Genomic DNA, 17,450 nt, shown 5'->3' with positions numbered 1-17,450 from the left:
GCCAGCTCCACCTTTCTAGATGTTAAAACTGATGGAGATCTGAGCTCCACATGCTGTAGTTAGTATATTATCACATTTATAATAGAAGAATTAACTATGAAAATCTAAGCTGAGTTAAAAAATACTGAGTACAATAGAGATATTTGTGCGGATGACTCAAATCATATGTAAAATATTTGATTACAACATCTACACTGAAAGTAATATGTAATAGTTCTAGCATTAAAGGGTGACTTCTGTGGTTTCCACTGTCCTCTGTTGAAAGACTCGCCAAAAAAGATTGTACACAAAGAGAATAACATGAAAAACTCTCATGACTCATATTTTTGATGTGTACACAATGTGGATGTTTCCCCATGCAGCCATGCAAACAAATGTTATAGAAATCCACGTTCCAGGAGAACAAAGAAACAAGAGACAGAGGAAAGAAAAAAAATGATAGACAGGGGATACAGTGACCAGAAGCCACAAAAGAGGGAAAAAAGAAGGAAAAATAGGGGAAAATAAGCAAAATAAAACTTACCTCAAGCTGTCCTTCCTGTGCACAGTCACATACATCTCATAAACTCGCCCCTGAGGAACAGCGCCTGCTGGAACTAACAAACTCACACCTGCAGTAAGGAGGAGAGTCCACAAATAATAATTGAATGTGTGAAACTATTATCACTTTATCAAGCCAGGTTATGTCAGTTTCGGGAGTCTGCACTGGTACCATGCTTTGCCACATGTGCCACAATACAGAACCACCCAACCTACAATCGCCATATCTAACATCTAGAATACATGTGTTCTTAGCCTTCTCCAGCCACTAGGTTTGTCAACCCTGAGGCACCTACTGTATGTGCGATGTCAGAAGCGTACCACCTGGCCATAATGTCATAGCTGAGATTCTCTCACAACAAAATTGGTACAGAACCTCCTGAAATAACTATTTATTTCACCCAGTCATTCTAATGGTACTCAAGGATCTCCAAAAAACACATCATAACAAAGACAACCATAAAGTCTCCACAAACATACAGTAAGATAGGAAGCACCAGGACTTGGACTGGCGCTCTCCTGCAAGTTATCAGCATGGCCAGTCACCTTTGTCCAGCAACCTCATGACTCCATAATATCACCACAGGCATCTGTCAACCTCAACTGCCTGGTTCCAGAGACATGAGTGCCACTGCTGAGATAAGTGGGTGATTTAATAAATTTCACTAAAAACAGATATAGGAAGTATCGCCCCATGCTACTTTTTGGTACATTTTGAACTTCTTGAAATTAGCGCCACGCTCTGAGATGAGCCTCATTAGCCCAATAATCTGCTTTGAGGAGCCACTATTCTCCCACGTTTCTTGAATAACTCCACAAAAAAACAACAACAACAACAAAAAAAACACGCTACATGGCTCATTAGTCATGATTCATTATTCAGTCTGACCAGGGCCTTAGTGAAGGTAGATGCAGCAAAGAGTGACACCAGTGTGTGCTACCACAGCTGACCTGACTTGACCTTGACCATTTATGATGGCAATTGTCATTATAGCTAGCAATGATTTATCATATTACAACCCTAATTCCAATGAAGTTGGGATGTTGTGTAAAATGTAAATAAAAACAGAATACAATGATTTGCAAATCCTCTTCAACCTATATTGAATTGAATACACCACAAAGACAAGAAATTTAATGTTCAAACTGATAACCTTTATTGTTTTTGTGCAAATATTTGCTTATTTTGAAATGGATGCCTGCAACACGTTTCAAAAAAGCTGGGACAGTGGTATGTTTATCACTGTGTTGCATCACCTTTCCTTCTAACAAACTCAGTAAGTGTTTGGGAACTGAGGACACTCATGACTGGGTATAAAAGGCGCATCCCCAAAAGTCTCAGCCGTTCACAAGCAAAAATGGGGCGAGGATCACCACTTCGTGAACAACTGCATGAAAAAATAGTCCAAAAGTTTAAGAACAATGTTTCTCAATGTTCAATTGCAAGGAATTTAGGGATTCCATGATCTACAGTCCATAATATAATCAGAAAATTCAGAGAATCTGGAGAATTTTCTACACGTAAGAGGCAAGGCCGAAAACCAACATTGAATGCCCCTGACCTTCGATCCCTCAGGTGGCACTGCATTAAAAACCATCATCATTGTGTAAAGGACCTTACCGCGTGGGCTCACGAACACTTCAGAAAACCATTATCAGTTAACACAGTTCATCACTACATCTACAAGTGCAAGTTAAAACTCTACCTTGCAAAGTGAAAGCCATACATCAACAACATCCAGAAACACCGTCGCCTTCTCTGGGCCAGAGCTCATTTGAAATGGACAGATGCAAAGTGGAAAAGTGTGCTGTGGTCTGATGAGTCCACTTTTCAAATTGTTTTTGGAAATCATGGATGTCGCATCCTCTGGACAAAAGAGGAAAAAGACCATCCAGATTGTTACCAACGCTAAGTTCAAAAGCCAGCATCTGTAATGGTATGGGTGTGTGTTAGTGCCCATGGCATGGGCAACTTACACATATGTAATGGCACCATCAATGCTGAAAGGTACAGCCAGGTTTTGGAGCAACACATGCTGCCATCCAAACAACGTCTTTTTCAGGGACGTCCCTGCTTATTTCAGCAAGACAATGCCAAGTCACATTCTGCACGTGTTACAACAGTGTGTTTTTGTAGTAAAAGAGTGTGGGTACTAGACTGGCCTGCCTACAGTCCAGACCTGTCGCCCATTGAAAATGTGTGGCGCATTATGAAGTGCAAAATACAACAATGGAGTCCCCTGACTGTTGAACAACTGAAGTCGTACATCAAGCAAGAATGGGAAAGAATTCCACCTACAAAGCTTTAACAATTAGTTTCATCAGTTCACAAACGCTTATTGAGTGTTGTTAGAAGGAAAGGTGATGTAACACAGTGGTAAACATACCACTGTCCCAACTTTTTTGAAACGTGTTGCAGGCATCCATTTCAAAATGAGCAAATATTTGCACAAAAACAATTAAGTTTATCAGTTTGAACATTAAATATCTCGTCTTTGTGGTGTATTCAATTGAATATATGTTGAACAGGATTTGCAAATCATTGTATTCTGTGTTTATTTACATTCTACACAACATCCCAACTTCATTGGAATTGGGGTTGTATTTAATAAAATTCTTCTTAGCCAAAACTTAAACTGTTTGCAAAGATTCTAAGAAAATCATGGAAAGTAAATATAAAGTCCTGTCATGCAGTGCTAAGTTATTATCTGGCTAGCAGCCTTGCTGGCTAGCCAGCTTAACATATAGCATTAAGAGTTATTAGGTTACCTGCAGCCAAATAACATATACTGCTAATTTGTATTCATTGGGGCCTAGTTACAAAAAAAAAAAAAAATTACACATTACAGTTGTAATGTTACATATTTGTATGTATTTAACTCCATGATAGCTGCACCACCAAGGTTCCAGCCAAAAACTGGCATTGACGATCCCTGGTGAGAATGCAACATTAATCAAATAATCTCACACTGTCAGTATCAGTGCTCTGCCTGCCAAATGTTATGTTCATTAAAATATTTAAATATACTTAATTTTGTTCATGAAACTCTAATTCAAATAGAAATACCCCCGTCACACATAGCCGGAATCATGCAGAGTGCCGTTGGTCTTATGAATTAGTGCACATCTGAAAAGTGTCAGATTTCAGTTCCAAAACATTCTGACAGCCATCTGCGGAAGTTGACACAGTTGGTCAAAATCGGCCGACGGCCCAGAGTGCGATGCACATGTTCAAAACTCTCTGGGCACGGTTGAGATGGGACACCTATCCGACGGCGGTCCATGTGCAATCTGAGGACCATCTGACCGCAATTTACATATTCCGATGGTGGCAAAACGGGATCCGAAATGATTTGAGCACATATGAGGGAACTTTGAGATAGACCGCAAAGCCTGCCGGTATGACCTGTGAGACGTATAATAATGTCCCCCCAGAGCACAAAGGAACTGTTTAAATGAATGTGGCACGCTTCATCATGATGGTAATTATGAATAATTATCATGTACAGTGAATGTGAACAGCAGCTATCAAACCAAAAGCTCCGTGCGCTACTCTGCGCATGTCCCCACAAATCTGAACAGGCTGTTTTATCCACAATAGACCTTACAGTACAGATATTTGTCCATTCCTTCCAATGGGCGACATAAGTAATGTGAACTATTGTCTCCATCATAACACAGGCAACTACCTCTCCATGGTGCGCAGTAACGTGTCAATGCATGAGTCAGGCTCTGAGCTGGATGGATCTCATGCTGTAATAAATGATCACCTTTTAACTCTGTAGGAACATGGAACTTGTGCTGGGCCGTTACACCATTAATAAACATGAATCTCACCTCCAACAGAGGCCCAGGAGTGTTTCACAGTGCGGACGTGGACATGAAGCTGGGACAGCAGCCTATGGTTAGAATCCTCTCACCCAAAAAAACATTACTTCCATGTGATAATCCAACCATCACAGTGTCCAGAGTTGCGTTGTGCTCCTGAAGTGGTCAAACAAGAAAAAAGAAAGTTCCCTGGAAGGCGCTCTGAGGGACAGCATGGCCCAACTGCCAGCAAACATTGGAGCGCGCTTAGAGGCCCATGCAGTTATACACACACACACACACACACACACACACACACACACACACACACACACACACACACACACACACACACACACAGCCTTTTGCGTGTTTGCCATCCAGACATTTGGAGATCAGGCAGTATGCAGCACCTTTTATGGCTATCTGACACCATTCTGTGCCATCTACATGCGCTCTGGATGCGATCTGACAGGTGTGGATGAGGCAGTCTGTCTGCTCTCAGACACTGAAGACCACACCTCTTTTCCTCCCAATTGCTTTGGCTTATGGCAATATTTGCCATATCGGGCATGTTTCCAGCACATTCTTGCTTTGTGTGACGACGGCTTTAGTCATCCCTCACAGAATGATGTTATCAATTTTATCACTTAAATGAGGTTTCAGTATTACTACACAACTATTTTGAGTTATTAGTGCATTTCCTTTAGTGGTTACAGCTGTTATTTTCTTATTAGAAGTTAAAAATTAGCAGTTCAAATTTGATAGAAATATGAATTACCAGAGTTGGGGACAATCAGGTGCCCTCCCTGGTTGTTGAATGATCCATGAGCAGTACAGGAAGGGTCTCGTGTCCGGGCCAAGCTTTGGTTGCGAAGATTTACGGTGTCACTGTTGTCCAATAATGACTGCGTTACCTAGGAATCAAACAAACAGGATGCATTTGATTTGTCCCTTTCACACAATAAATGAATGAATGAATGAATGACACTCATTGGAAACAGTTTCAGTGTACAAGCAACAGTGCTGTTATACAGCAGGCAGTGGACTGTTTTCTTTTGATAGGCCAGTTGGAAGCAGCTATTTTCTGTGCAGTCATGATTTTAGAACATGGTTAGGCTTGTAGGGACTCACAGCTGGACCATAACTTGCAGCCTTATGCATAAAAGAAAACTGTAAATCAAAGCACTGTGGTTTAAAGTGCAAGCTTCCTCTGAAACAGCCAATGTCCAGGGGGTTCATAGACCACTGTGTTCAAAGCTGTGTGCTTGTAATTTTTTTTTTGTACCAGCCTGATCAGCCTTGAAAGGGTGAGGTGATGGTGTCAGCATAAGCACTTCAAAAGAACTGCAACTCTTAGTATGGGAAGATGTGTTTTACATTCAGCTGCAGCTGGAGCAACCTATGATTTTTTTTTTTTTTTTTTTTTTGGTTTGGTGTTTCCTTTGAATTTTTTGAAGTCTTGTCACATTGTGAATGGTCTTATTACATGACACATTGCCTCATCAGACAGTTAGTGTCCTGGATTTAGGTTTTAATGGGTTCCTGTCAATATCAAAAGAGTATGCTACAAGTGTAACATGGTATCAGTGCATTAATACGAGAATTGCCTAATCATAGATCTGTTGAAGAGTGTGTTGTCAAACTAAGAAAAGATTTTTTTTGAAATGCACTGATCAAAACTTCCATCTCTCCACTCGGATATGATTTTGAACAATGAACAATGCTAGTACTGTGGTAACCATAGCAACCTGGACAATAATCATGTCATTACCTGCTGTATTTATTAGGTGCAATAATTTAACTTATGTTGCAAACTTAAGTCACTTTACCTACTATATTTTAACCTGTCCATATTGTAAATATTAGAGTAACTTATTGTACATTTCATGCTGAAGTCACTTTATCTGATCACTTTTACATCCCGACACTGTATATCATCCCAGCAGTGCAGCGTTGAACTGAACAATGGTAGCCTTAGCTTTACCCGGCACTCAGTGCTTTTTTTAGTTCTTGTTTTTTAAGAGATACTTGTCTGTTTTATTGCATGCCCTTCTATTCCTACTGTTCTATGCTGCGATGTGACACTGAAATTTTCTCGCTGAGGGATGAATAAAGGCTTTTCTTATCTTATCTTATCTTTTATGGATATCACATGCTGATATATTTAGTATACTGAAGATGCTGCAAGTCCACACATTTTAGACAGAAACATCACAGATGTTCTGAGTGTTATTTGCAAACTTAAATGAGTCATCATGTCTAAAATCCTTTATCTTCCTTTTACAATTAAAAATATGGTTCGGGCTTCATATTAAAAATAGAAATACAATGATCCGCACCACCACAGCACTCCCATGCAAAAAAGCCGCCCGAAACGTCACGTCTTTATGAAAAAAGCTTTTTTGCATGGGAGCGCTGTGGTGGTGTGGATCATTCTATTTTTATTATTGGTATAATTTTTCTTGATCCAGCACGCCTTTTATGTGTTTTGGATGTGCGTGTCCTCTCTGCATCACTCGGGCTTCATATTAAACATGTTCAAAGTCCCACAAAACTGTGAAAGTGCTTGTAAAAATTCACATGCTACAAAGAGAATTTAGGCTTCAAATGCAGCTCATTTTAGACATCAAAGAATTCCATATTTGAGCTTGGGTTTTTAAGTCAGAGATGCTCACAGATCTTTGTGACAGAAATGGGAACGGATGCGTCTTTAAAGTGTAGATAAGATGTGCTTTCCACTTGAGTCTCCTAAATGAGACTTTAAACATTAATAAAACAGCCACCAACCATTTTTTGTGCAAAGGTTAAGTGGCTCATTGGTGTCCTCTGCAGAGAATGAAGCAACGCTCCCTCTGTGCTCTGAGCTTTTCTGCCATTTAGTGCATGCGAGTCCTGCCTTGTCACTGCCCCATCCTCATTCATAAAGAGATACTACTACTCCTTGCATAGCGGTTGCATTTTTTTCCACTATTAGATACTTTCCAGAAGTATAAAGATTCAAAATAAATAAATTAATTAATTATTGGTCAGACTAGAATCCACGTCTGTTTTTTTTAACCCAAAGACAGCTGTTAGACATATTTAAAATCTCCAACTGCCTTCCTTCAGCTTGATGCAGAGGATGATGAGGAAGAAGAGGAGGGAGGGTTGAGGAAGAGTGGCAGAGAAGGGAAGATTTGTTTATGTCCTTCAGTATTGTGCTAGTCTGACACCTAGTGGCAGAAAAGTCATTTATATCACCTTTCAAACCCCAGACATCAAAATAAATAGTTTCTTAGGGCCCCTTCCCACATAACACGAAAGACGCAGAATCCGGAAGAAAATCTGCAAACCAAAAACAAAATGGGGAACCACGAAACATTCCACCTGCTGTCGTGAGGGATGCACGGTCGCACAGGCATGCACAATACACTGGCGATGGTGTAGTGCATGCACATAAGCATGCATGAACACAGTGCGAGCAGCTGGAATGTGTTGCACCACATCATGCTGCTGCTGTGGAGAAAAAAACCCAGCTTGAACATGTTGCACCACATCATGCCTATGCTGTGGAGAAAAAAAAAAAAAAAATCAAAACCACACACCATAAAAAAAAAACCCACAACAATTTATTGAATCCCTCTCATCGAGTGAACAATACAAGTATGAACCGTCTGTTCTTCTGTAGATGACCCATGGTCATAGACGTACAGTCATGACATGACATGAATGAAGCAGTGCGCACTTATCATGTCCATATCGGCTGGCCCGGCATGTCCAGTCGGCCCCGCACAAGTCCTGCCCGACATGCGTGTCCTGTGGGTGGTGTACCACAGGACAGACACTGCGTCATGTAGAACAGAGCTCACGTGGGTAATGTTACATTGAGATCACCCGTTGCATGTTCACATGTTGACACCTGGGACAGCCTGTCAATGTGCGCGCTGTGCGCGCGCTCACTGCAGCCCATTGCAAAGGCGATATATGTTTTATGTATTTCCATGTGAGGACAGCAAGCAGACACGTTCGTCACAGTGGACAGTTGTAAGGTCATGTCCTTCAAAACATGGCACGTGTTCCCCAGCTGTGACGTCCAGAACCAGAGATGTCAACACCTGCTGCTGTTGGTGGGCCACGCCCCCTGTCCATTCAACACACAGACCAACCTGTCACTCTCTGTTTCTGTGTTATGTGATCATTTTTTTAGTTACTTGTTATGTCACAGTGTATGTAGCTATTGTAGTACTTATTTATATACCATTTGCAGCTGTCAGTGAGTTTCTGGCCAGCAATCAGCTGGGAGGCCACTCGCTGTGCTGTGTGCCCTCAGACCTGGCTGGCTGCTCCCCATCTGTACATACATATCAGCATTTCATACAAGTGTGCTGCCCCCCGCACGCCACATGTGTTACAGAAGGGGGGCACAAAACACATGCACACCACATGTGTTGGCGGGAGCACAACACACGCGTGTTACACACGCATGCCACATGTGATGGGGGGAGCCGACACACTGGTACGCCACGTGTGTCGATTTGCAATGCAACACTCGTGGGGGCACTTAGACTAATTTTACATCCAGCTCGAAAGTGGTCGTGTGCTCACTATTTTCGTGCTAACAGCGTGAATGGCCCCACATTTTCGAAGGGTCCAGCGAGCGGTGTTGGATGTTCATGTGTGTCACAGGGGGAGAATATGACAGCCTTCATGTGGCCTCCCCTGCGAGTAATAAGATCTGGTGAGAGACCAGCTCATGAAACTAATGTCGCCACCCAATCGTCATGCTGTCAGAACAGGGTGCAAGAGGCTGGGGGGACGCAAGCTCACGTCAGGACAAGCGGCCATCCCAACCATCGAGCATCAGGGTCTGACAGTGCTCCAGCTAAATGTCGAGGGTCTCACCACCGCCAAATTGGACATCATACGCCACTTCGCCGACTCCCACAAAGTTGCAGTGTCCTCCTTCAGGAGATACACTGTGGAAAAGCAGACATCCTTTGCCGGCTCAACCCTCAACAGACAGCATGGGATGGCCACCATTGTTAGGTCTGATCTCAGCTGAACAGCCACTGGCCAATCTCCACCAGGCTCCAGTCTTGAGTGGATGTCCACAAGGATACAGACAACGGGTTCCCCGATCACACCATCGACCGTCTGTCATCGGAATACCATCACTGGTACAGCCAGTTGCGGGGAAACCTGTCAGAAGATGGAACTTCCGGAAGGCTAACTGGCACGCATTCTCTGTAGAGAAAGAGAGAAAATGCGGCAACCTCCCGGACCCAGATACTCCTGATGTAGATGCCGCATATGCAGCCTACTGTGAAGTGCTGATAGGGGCAGTGAAAAAAAACATCCCACGAGGCTACAATGCAAACTACATCCTGGGTTGGAATGAGGAGTGTAACTACCTCCTGCGAGCCCAAAAGCAGGCTAGCTCAAGAGCTGAAGTGGATGCGACCGCAACGGCACTACTCGAGAAGTTGGACGCCACTCGTAGGGCCAGATGGACAGAGGTCGTTGAGTCGATTGACTTCACCCACTCCAGCTGTAAAGCGTGGCAGACCATAAACCAGCTCTCAGGAAGAAGCACAATGCCTCCCAAGTGTCCGGTGACAGCAAACGCCATCGCAGCCCAACTCCTGAAGAATGGCCTCTTCCCAGATGCAGACAAAGAAATTGCCAAAAGAAATGTCCATAATCAGGTATCAAAAATTGGCACTAGGAGACCGCCCTTAGAGACCGTAAATGGTGTTTTGTTTGTTTTTTAAGAGAACCCACCAACATCAAAATAAGATGTTTCCAAAAATCATGTTTTGTTTATTTGCTTTGTAAAGGACATCACTGCAGGGCTGATGAGGTATTTTTTGCTTCAAAACTTTTTTTTTCCTTTTTGTTGTTGAAAATGCCTGGTGGTGAAAACTTGTAAGCGAGTGTCCTTGTGTGTCGACAAAAACATCTGCACTGGGCTCAGAACTGATATGAGAAAAGAACAAAGAAGCAGACCATCATCTGTTAGACAGTACTGGTTACGATATCATTAAGAATGATGAATACAATCACTACAAAGTGCCAGTGCTGTGCAGAGCTCAAAGCTTGTGAGTTCAGCTCTTGTACTGGCTCAGTGCCGTGATGAGTCTGAGCAGTTTCATCTGTATTGTGACAGCTGCCTCGGGTATTAAAGCCATGGAGTTGACAGAGCAAAGGGAGGAAAGTGGGGCACTGAACTGGGTGTATATTAAAGGTGCATGGTTTACATTTATGTTGACTGGGAACACAACATGCCTGCTTATTTTTGTTTTTCTTTAGTGTAGTGTCACCACAGAGAAAAAACTTCAAAAGTGGAATAAAGAAATTTAGAATCAAGTTAGAGTTACAGGATATTAAGAATTACCTTAGGTGACAATTTAGAAGTGAAATCTCCTCCGAGGTCATCCTGTGGTGTGACCAGACCAGAGGAGTTGTAGACTTTTATCTTCAAGTTGGGAAGTGGATCTAAAAGAGGGGAGTTGGTCATCGGGATTTTATCAGATACCTCATGGAAAGCGTACACCGGACCACGATACATGGCGGCTGCATTGGTCAAGTCAGGAGGAGACGTCAATAGATCAGCTGGAGAGATGAGAGACAGAAAGTTATGCTCAAATTAAACAAACAATCAAAATCCTTCAGGATTAAATAGCATTAGTCACTGTTTTCACAATTTGGTCTACAACGTGACAATGTACTGGACCAAATACTTCACTGAGAGGGGCAGATTGCTCAGACTACATTTCAAAAAAACATGTAAACTGAAACTAGAAGCACCACTCAATGAGTGCAACACCCAAACCTTTCATGTTTAGCACAGATTTAAGCAAATTAACACTCTGGGCTCCAGGGTATAATTGGCCGTTTTTAACTACTTTTGGTTTTACCTTCCTAATTTACCTTATAAAACTGACACCTTGTTTGGTGACATTTTTTTTTTTAGCACAACCTCACCTGTATGATTTTACATTTTCTTTCATTCTGACATATTGTACAAACACAATGCTCCAGTCAAAAAAGTTTTTTTTACTGTGAAAATCACAAATATGTTTAACAAACTTAGAACACAAATATAAATTATAAATTTTAAAACATATGCATAAATGTAGCAAAAAAAAAGTTATATACAAGTATTTACATTAAAATGCAAGAAATGCTTCAGACATTTTTTGTACAACTATTTACAAAACAGTAAGATGCCACACAAATTATTTGAGCCACTCAGAAAAACAATTCATGTCAAACAGAAGACAGAGGGGCATGTCACAGGCCTGAAACGTTATCATTCTTCCTGTTGTTCACCTGGAGGCAGTATTGGCACCTCAGTCTGCCTTTGGTAGCATTTTTGTCAGCATCTGTGCCAGTGAGCACAGGAATATGACTATCCCCTGCTCTTGGCAGTGACACCAATGACATGTATATCAGAAGACCAAACCTTGTACAGATATTCCATGTCAATGTCAGTTCCCTCGCGCCACATCTCTCTCTCTCTCTCTCTCTCTCTTTCTCGCTCCACATTTCATTCTGAATGTGCTGCTGCCTGAATGAAATTATTCTTCTTAGCAACCAAATACATGGGTTGGTGATAACTTTTGACTGGTTTAGGTCATGCATTTTTCCATCAGTAATAAAGGGGAATACATTTTGTTTAACCTGACAATTGCTCTGGCAAGAGAGGAGAGAAAAGGAAGAGAAACTCCTGTCTGGAAGCGCATTTCTGCACAAAACGTGCATGACAATAATATTCAGGAAAATGCATGGTGTAAATTATTAATCATGATTCAACTTTTCAAGGCCTATCAACACAATTTAAAAACTGGTATACAGTTTGAAGTCCACACTTTTAACGCATATTCAAATGGTGACTCAGAGTGTGGTGGAGTTGATAGTACATCTGCTTAATTTGGTCATATGACTGTGACATGTCTCTGTGTCAGATGACTCCAGAAGGTTAACGCCCTTAAGTTTGAACTTGAAAAATCAAACTTAAGGGTAGAGACCCCAAGACTGATTGGGCTGGTGCTTTTCCCTGGATACCACTGTGTGAACAAGGTCTATGACTCCCCCAGCCAATGGCGATACCCATTAACTGGTTGGACTGGAACAATGCAAATGAAGTGTCTTGTCCAAAGACACAAATAGGTTTTCTGAAGCACAGACCTAATACATGTAGGCCAGTTGCTATCCCACAGAGCCACCTGCTCTGGTGGTAATATATGTAAGTCCCATCAGCTGCTGCCTTTTTTTTACTTGGGGTCACCACAGCAGATCCCAGGTTGACCTGCATGTTGATGTTCCACAAGTTTTATGCTAAATACCCTTCCTGACACAACAGTGGCCATGAAAAGGGAAGTTTGGCATCCCCTGCTGATGCTGTTTCCCATGACCTGATCCTGGATAAGCAGCTGAAGATATGAGATAACATATAAGATTGAAGAAGCTATGGAATTACTTTTTATTGCTATGCTGATGACATTCAACTATACATACCAATAAACACAGATAATCTCGCTCACAGTAGACTTTTAGATGATTGTCTGATTTAGTGAAAAATTGGATGTGTAGCAACTTCTTACTCTTCAGGTCTGACAAGACTGAGATGATGTCATTGATCCTGCAAAATGCAAACATCAGTTTCAACTGCGAATGTTAACACTGTGACATTAATGTTGGAGCTTTGATCTCACACTGTGCTTCGAACTACAACCCCAATTCCAGTGAAGTTGGGACTTGCATAAAATGTAAATAAAAACAGAATGCAATGATTTGCAAATCCTCTTCAACCTATATTCAATTGAATACACCACAAAGACAAGATATTTAATGTTCAAAATGATAAACTTTATTGTTTTTGTGCAAATATTTGCTAATTTTGAAATGGATGCCTGCAACACATTTCAAAAAAGTTGGGACACTGGTATGTTTACCACTGTGTTACATCACCTTTCCTTCTAACAACACTCAGTAAGTGTTTGGGAACTGAGGACACTAATTGTTGAAGCTTTGTAGGTGGAATTCTTTTCCATTCTTGCTTGATGTATGATTTCAGTTGTTCAACAGTCCAGGGTCTCCGTTGTCATATTTTGCGCTTCACAATGCACCACACATTTTCAATGGGCGACAGATCTGGACTGCAGGCAGGCCAGTCTAGTTCCCGCACTCTTTTACTACAAAGCCATGCTGCTGTAATGTGCAGAATGTGGCTTGGCATTGTCTTGCTGAAATAAGCAGGGAGGTCCCTGAAAAGATGTTGCTTGGATGGAAGCAGGTGTTGCTCCAAAACCTGGATGTACCTTTCAGCATTGATGGTGCCATCAGAGATGTGTACGTTGTCCATGCCATGGGCACTAACACACCCCCATACCGTCACAGATGCTGGCTTTTGAATTTAAAGCTGGTAACAATCTGGATGTTTTTTTTTTTCTCTTTTGTCTGGAGGACAAAACATCCATGATTTCCAAAAACAATCTGAAATATGGACTCATCAGACCACAGCACAATTTTCCACTTTGCACTTTGTCCATTTCAAATGAACTCGGGCCCAGAGAAGTCAATGGCATTTCTAGATGTTGTTGATGTATAGCTTCGCTTTGCATGGTAGACTTTTAACTTGCACTTGAAGATGTAGGGACAGCTGCGTTAACTGACAATGGTTTTCTGAAGTGTTCCTGAGCCCACGCGGTAAGATCCTTTACACAATGATGTCAGTTTTTAATGCAGTGCTGCCTGAGGGATTGAAGGTCACCGGCATTCAATGTTGGTTTTCGTTCTTGGTGCTTACGTGTAGAAAGTTCTCCAGATTCTCTGAATCTTCTGATTATATTATGGACTGTAGATGATGGAATCCCTAAAGTCCTTGCAATTGAATGTTGAGAAACATTGTTCTCAAACTGTTGGACTATTTTTTCACACAGTTGTTCACAAAGTGGTAATCCTCACCACATCATTGCTGGTGAAGGGCAAAGCCTTTTGCGGATGCTCCTTGTATACCCAATCATGACACTCACCTGTTTCCAGTTAGGTGTTCTTTGAGCATTCATGAACTTTTCTAGTCTTTTGTTGCCCTGTCCCAACTTTTTTGAAACGTGTTGTAGGTATCCATTTAAAAATGAGCAAATATTTACACAAAAACAATAAAGTTTATCAGTTTGAGCATTAAATATATTGCCTTTGTGGTGTATTCAGTTGATATAGGTTAAAAAGGATTTGCAAATCATTGTATTCTGTTTTTATTTACATTTTACGCAACGTCCCAACTTCATTGGAATTAGGGTTGTATGTACACATTCAAGAAAATATAAAGAATGCTTTCTTTCACATCCATAATGTTACAAGGATTCAACCTATTCCATCGATGGCAGATACAGAAACATTAATTCATGCCTTTGTCTCTTCTAGATTAGATTACTGTAATGTCCAATTGTGCGTTTTGATGCAGTCCAGCATCATAGGTCTCCAAATGGTCCAAAGTGCTGCTGCTCAAATTCTGAATAGTAAAAAATTATATTATCCCAATTCTGGCCTCCCTCTAATGGATTCCTGTCTGAGTGAGGTCATATTTTAAGGTTTTGCTATTAACGTACAAAATCCTTCATGGACTAGCACCTCCCTATCTGGCTGATCTTAGGGCCCGGACACACAGCACACGACAAGTGCTGAACAAAGGAAAAAAGTCACAAAGTCACAAATCATCAAAAAAAGGTGGACAAATGAGCCTGCACTACTCCCATCACCGAAGAACCTGCAAATCAAGAGCACATAAAGGAATGAAACAAAACTGAAACTAACGAACTAAGGAACTAACAAACATCCCCGTAGAGACGGTGCCTGCTCCCAGACCACCAACAACCAGTAAAAATCTATTTAAGCATAAAAATTCAAAAAGAAAAAATAATATAGTACCTTCAACTGCACCACAGACTAAAACAGTTAAATGTGGTCTATTAAACATTAGGTCTCTCTCTTCTAAGTCCCTGTTAGCAAATGATATAATAATTGATCAATATATTGATTTATTCTGCCTTACAGAAACCTGGTTACAGCAGGATGAATATGTTAGTTTAAATGAGTCAACACCACCGAGTCACACTAACTGTCAGAATGCTCGTAGCACGGGCCGAGGGGGAGGATTAGCAGCAATCTTCAACTCCAGCTTATTAATTAATCAAAAATCCAGACAGAGCTTTAATTCATTTGAAAGCTTGACTCTTAGTCTTGTCCATCCAAATTGGAAGTCCCAAAAACCAGTTTTATTTGTTGTTATCTATCGTCCACCTGGTCGTTACTGTGAGTTTCTCTGTGAATTTTCAGACCTTTTGTCTGACTTAGTGCTTAGCTCAGATAAGATAATTATAGTGGCCGATTTTAACATCCACATAGATGCTGAGAATGACAGCCTCAACACTGCATTTAATCTATTATTAGACTCAATTGGCTTCGCTCAAAATGTAAATGAGTCCACCCACCACTTTAACCATACTTTAGTTCTTGTTCTGACTTATGGTATGGAAATTGAAGACTTAACAGTATTCCCTGAAAACCCCCTTCTGTCTGATCATTTCTTAATAACATTTACATTTACTTTAATGGACTACCCAGCAGTGGGGAAAAAAGTTTCATTACAGTAGAAGTCTTTCGGAAAGTGCTGTAACTAGGTTTAAGGATATGATTCCTTCTTTGTTATGTTCTCCAATGCCATATACCAACACAGTGCAGAGTAGCTACCTAAACTCTGTGAGTGAGATAGATTATCTTGTCAATAGTTTTACATCCTCATTGAGCACAACTTTTGATGCTGTAGCTCCTCTGAAAAAGAGAGCCTTAAATCAGAAGTGCCTGACTCCGTGGTATAACTCACAAACTCGCAGCTTAAAGCACATAACCCGTAAGTTGGAGAGGAAATGGCATCTCACTAATTTAGAAGATCTTCACTTAGCCTGGAAAAAGAGTCTGTTGCTCTATAAAAAAAAGCCCTCCATAAAGCTAGGACATCTTACTACTCATCACTGATTGAAGAAAATAAGAACAACCCCAGGTTCTTTTCAGCACTGTAGCCAGGCTGACAAAGAGTCAGAGCTCTATTGAGCCAAGTATTTCCTTTAACTAGTAATGACTTCATGACTTTCTTTGCTAATAAAATTTTAACTATTAGAGAAAAAATTACTCATAACCATCCCAAAGACATATCGTTATCTTTGGCTGCTTTCAGTAATGCTGGTATTTGGTTAGACTCTTTCTCTCTGATTGTTCTGAGTTATTTTCATTAGTTACTTCCTCCAAACCATCAACATGTCTATTAGACCCCATTCCTACCAGGCTGCTCAAGGAAGCCCTACCATTAATTAATGCTTTGATCTTAAATATGATCAATCTATCTTTGTTAGTTGGCTATGTACCACAGGCTTTTAAGGTGGCAGTAATTAAACCATTACTTAAAAAGCCATCACTTGACCCAGCTATCTTAGCTAATTGTAGGCCAATCTCCAACCTTCCTTTTCTCTCAAAAAGTCTTGAAAGGGTAGTTGTAAAACAGCTAACTGATCATCTGCAGAGGAATGGTCTATTTGAAGAGTTTCAGTCAGGTTTTAGAATTCATCATACTACAGAAACAGCATTAGTGAAGGTTACAAATGATCTTCTTATGGCCTCAGACAGTGGACTCATCTCTGTGCTTGTTCTGTTAGACCTCAGTGCTGCTTTTGATACTGTTGACCATAAAATTTTATTACAGAGATTAGAGCATGCCATAGGTATTAAAGGCACTGCGCTGCGGTGGTTTGAATCATATTTATCTAATAGATTACAATTTGTTCATGTAAATGGGGAGTCTTCTTCACAGACTAAGGTTAATTATGGTGTTCCACAAGGTTCTGTGCTAGGACCGATTTTATTCACTTTATACATGCTTCCCTTAGGCAGTATTATTAGAAAGCATTGCTTAAATTTTCATTGTTACGCAGATGATACCCAGCTTTATCTATCCATGAAGCCAGAGGACACACACCAATTAGTGAAACTGCAGGAATGTCTTTCAGACATAAAGACATGGATGACCTCTAATTTCCTGCTTTTAAATTCAGATAAACTGAAGT

General features: G+C 41.0%; 1 protein-coding gene across 1 annotated transcript in view; it reads right to left on the bottom strand.

Moving 5' to 3' along the window:
• Positions 1–17,450, bottom strand: part of LOC117510628 (netrin receptor UNC5C-like) — a 962,031-nt gene that overhangs the window by 49,061 nt on the left and 895,520 nt on the right. The window contains 3 exon segments of the mRNA XM_034170417.1: positions 524–611; positions 5,129–5,264; positions 10,724–10,941. Coding sequence (XP_034026308.1) covers positions 524–611; positions 5,129–5,264; positions 10,724–10,941 — 442 coding nt within the window.

Source organism: Thalassophryne amazonica, chromosome 5, assembly GCF_902500255.1.
Source record: "Thalassophryne amazonica chromosome 5, fThaAma1.1, whole genome shotgun sequence".
Lineage (NCBI taxonomy): Eukaryota > Metazoa > Chordata > Actinopteri > Batrachoidiformes > Batrachoididae > Thalassophryne > Thalassophryne amazonica.
This window is presented reverse-complemented; position numbering and strand designations above follow the sequence as displayed.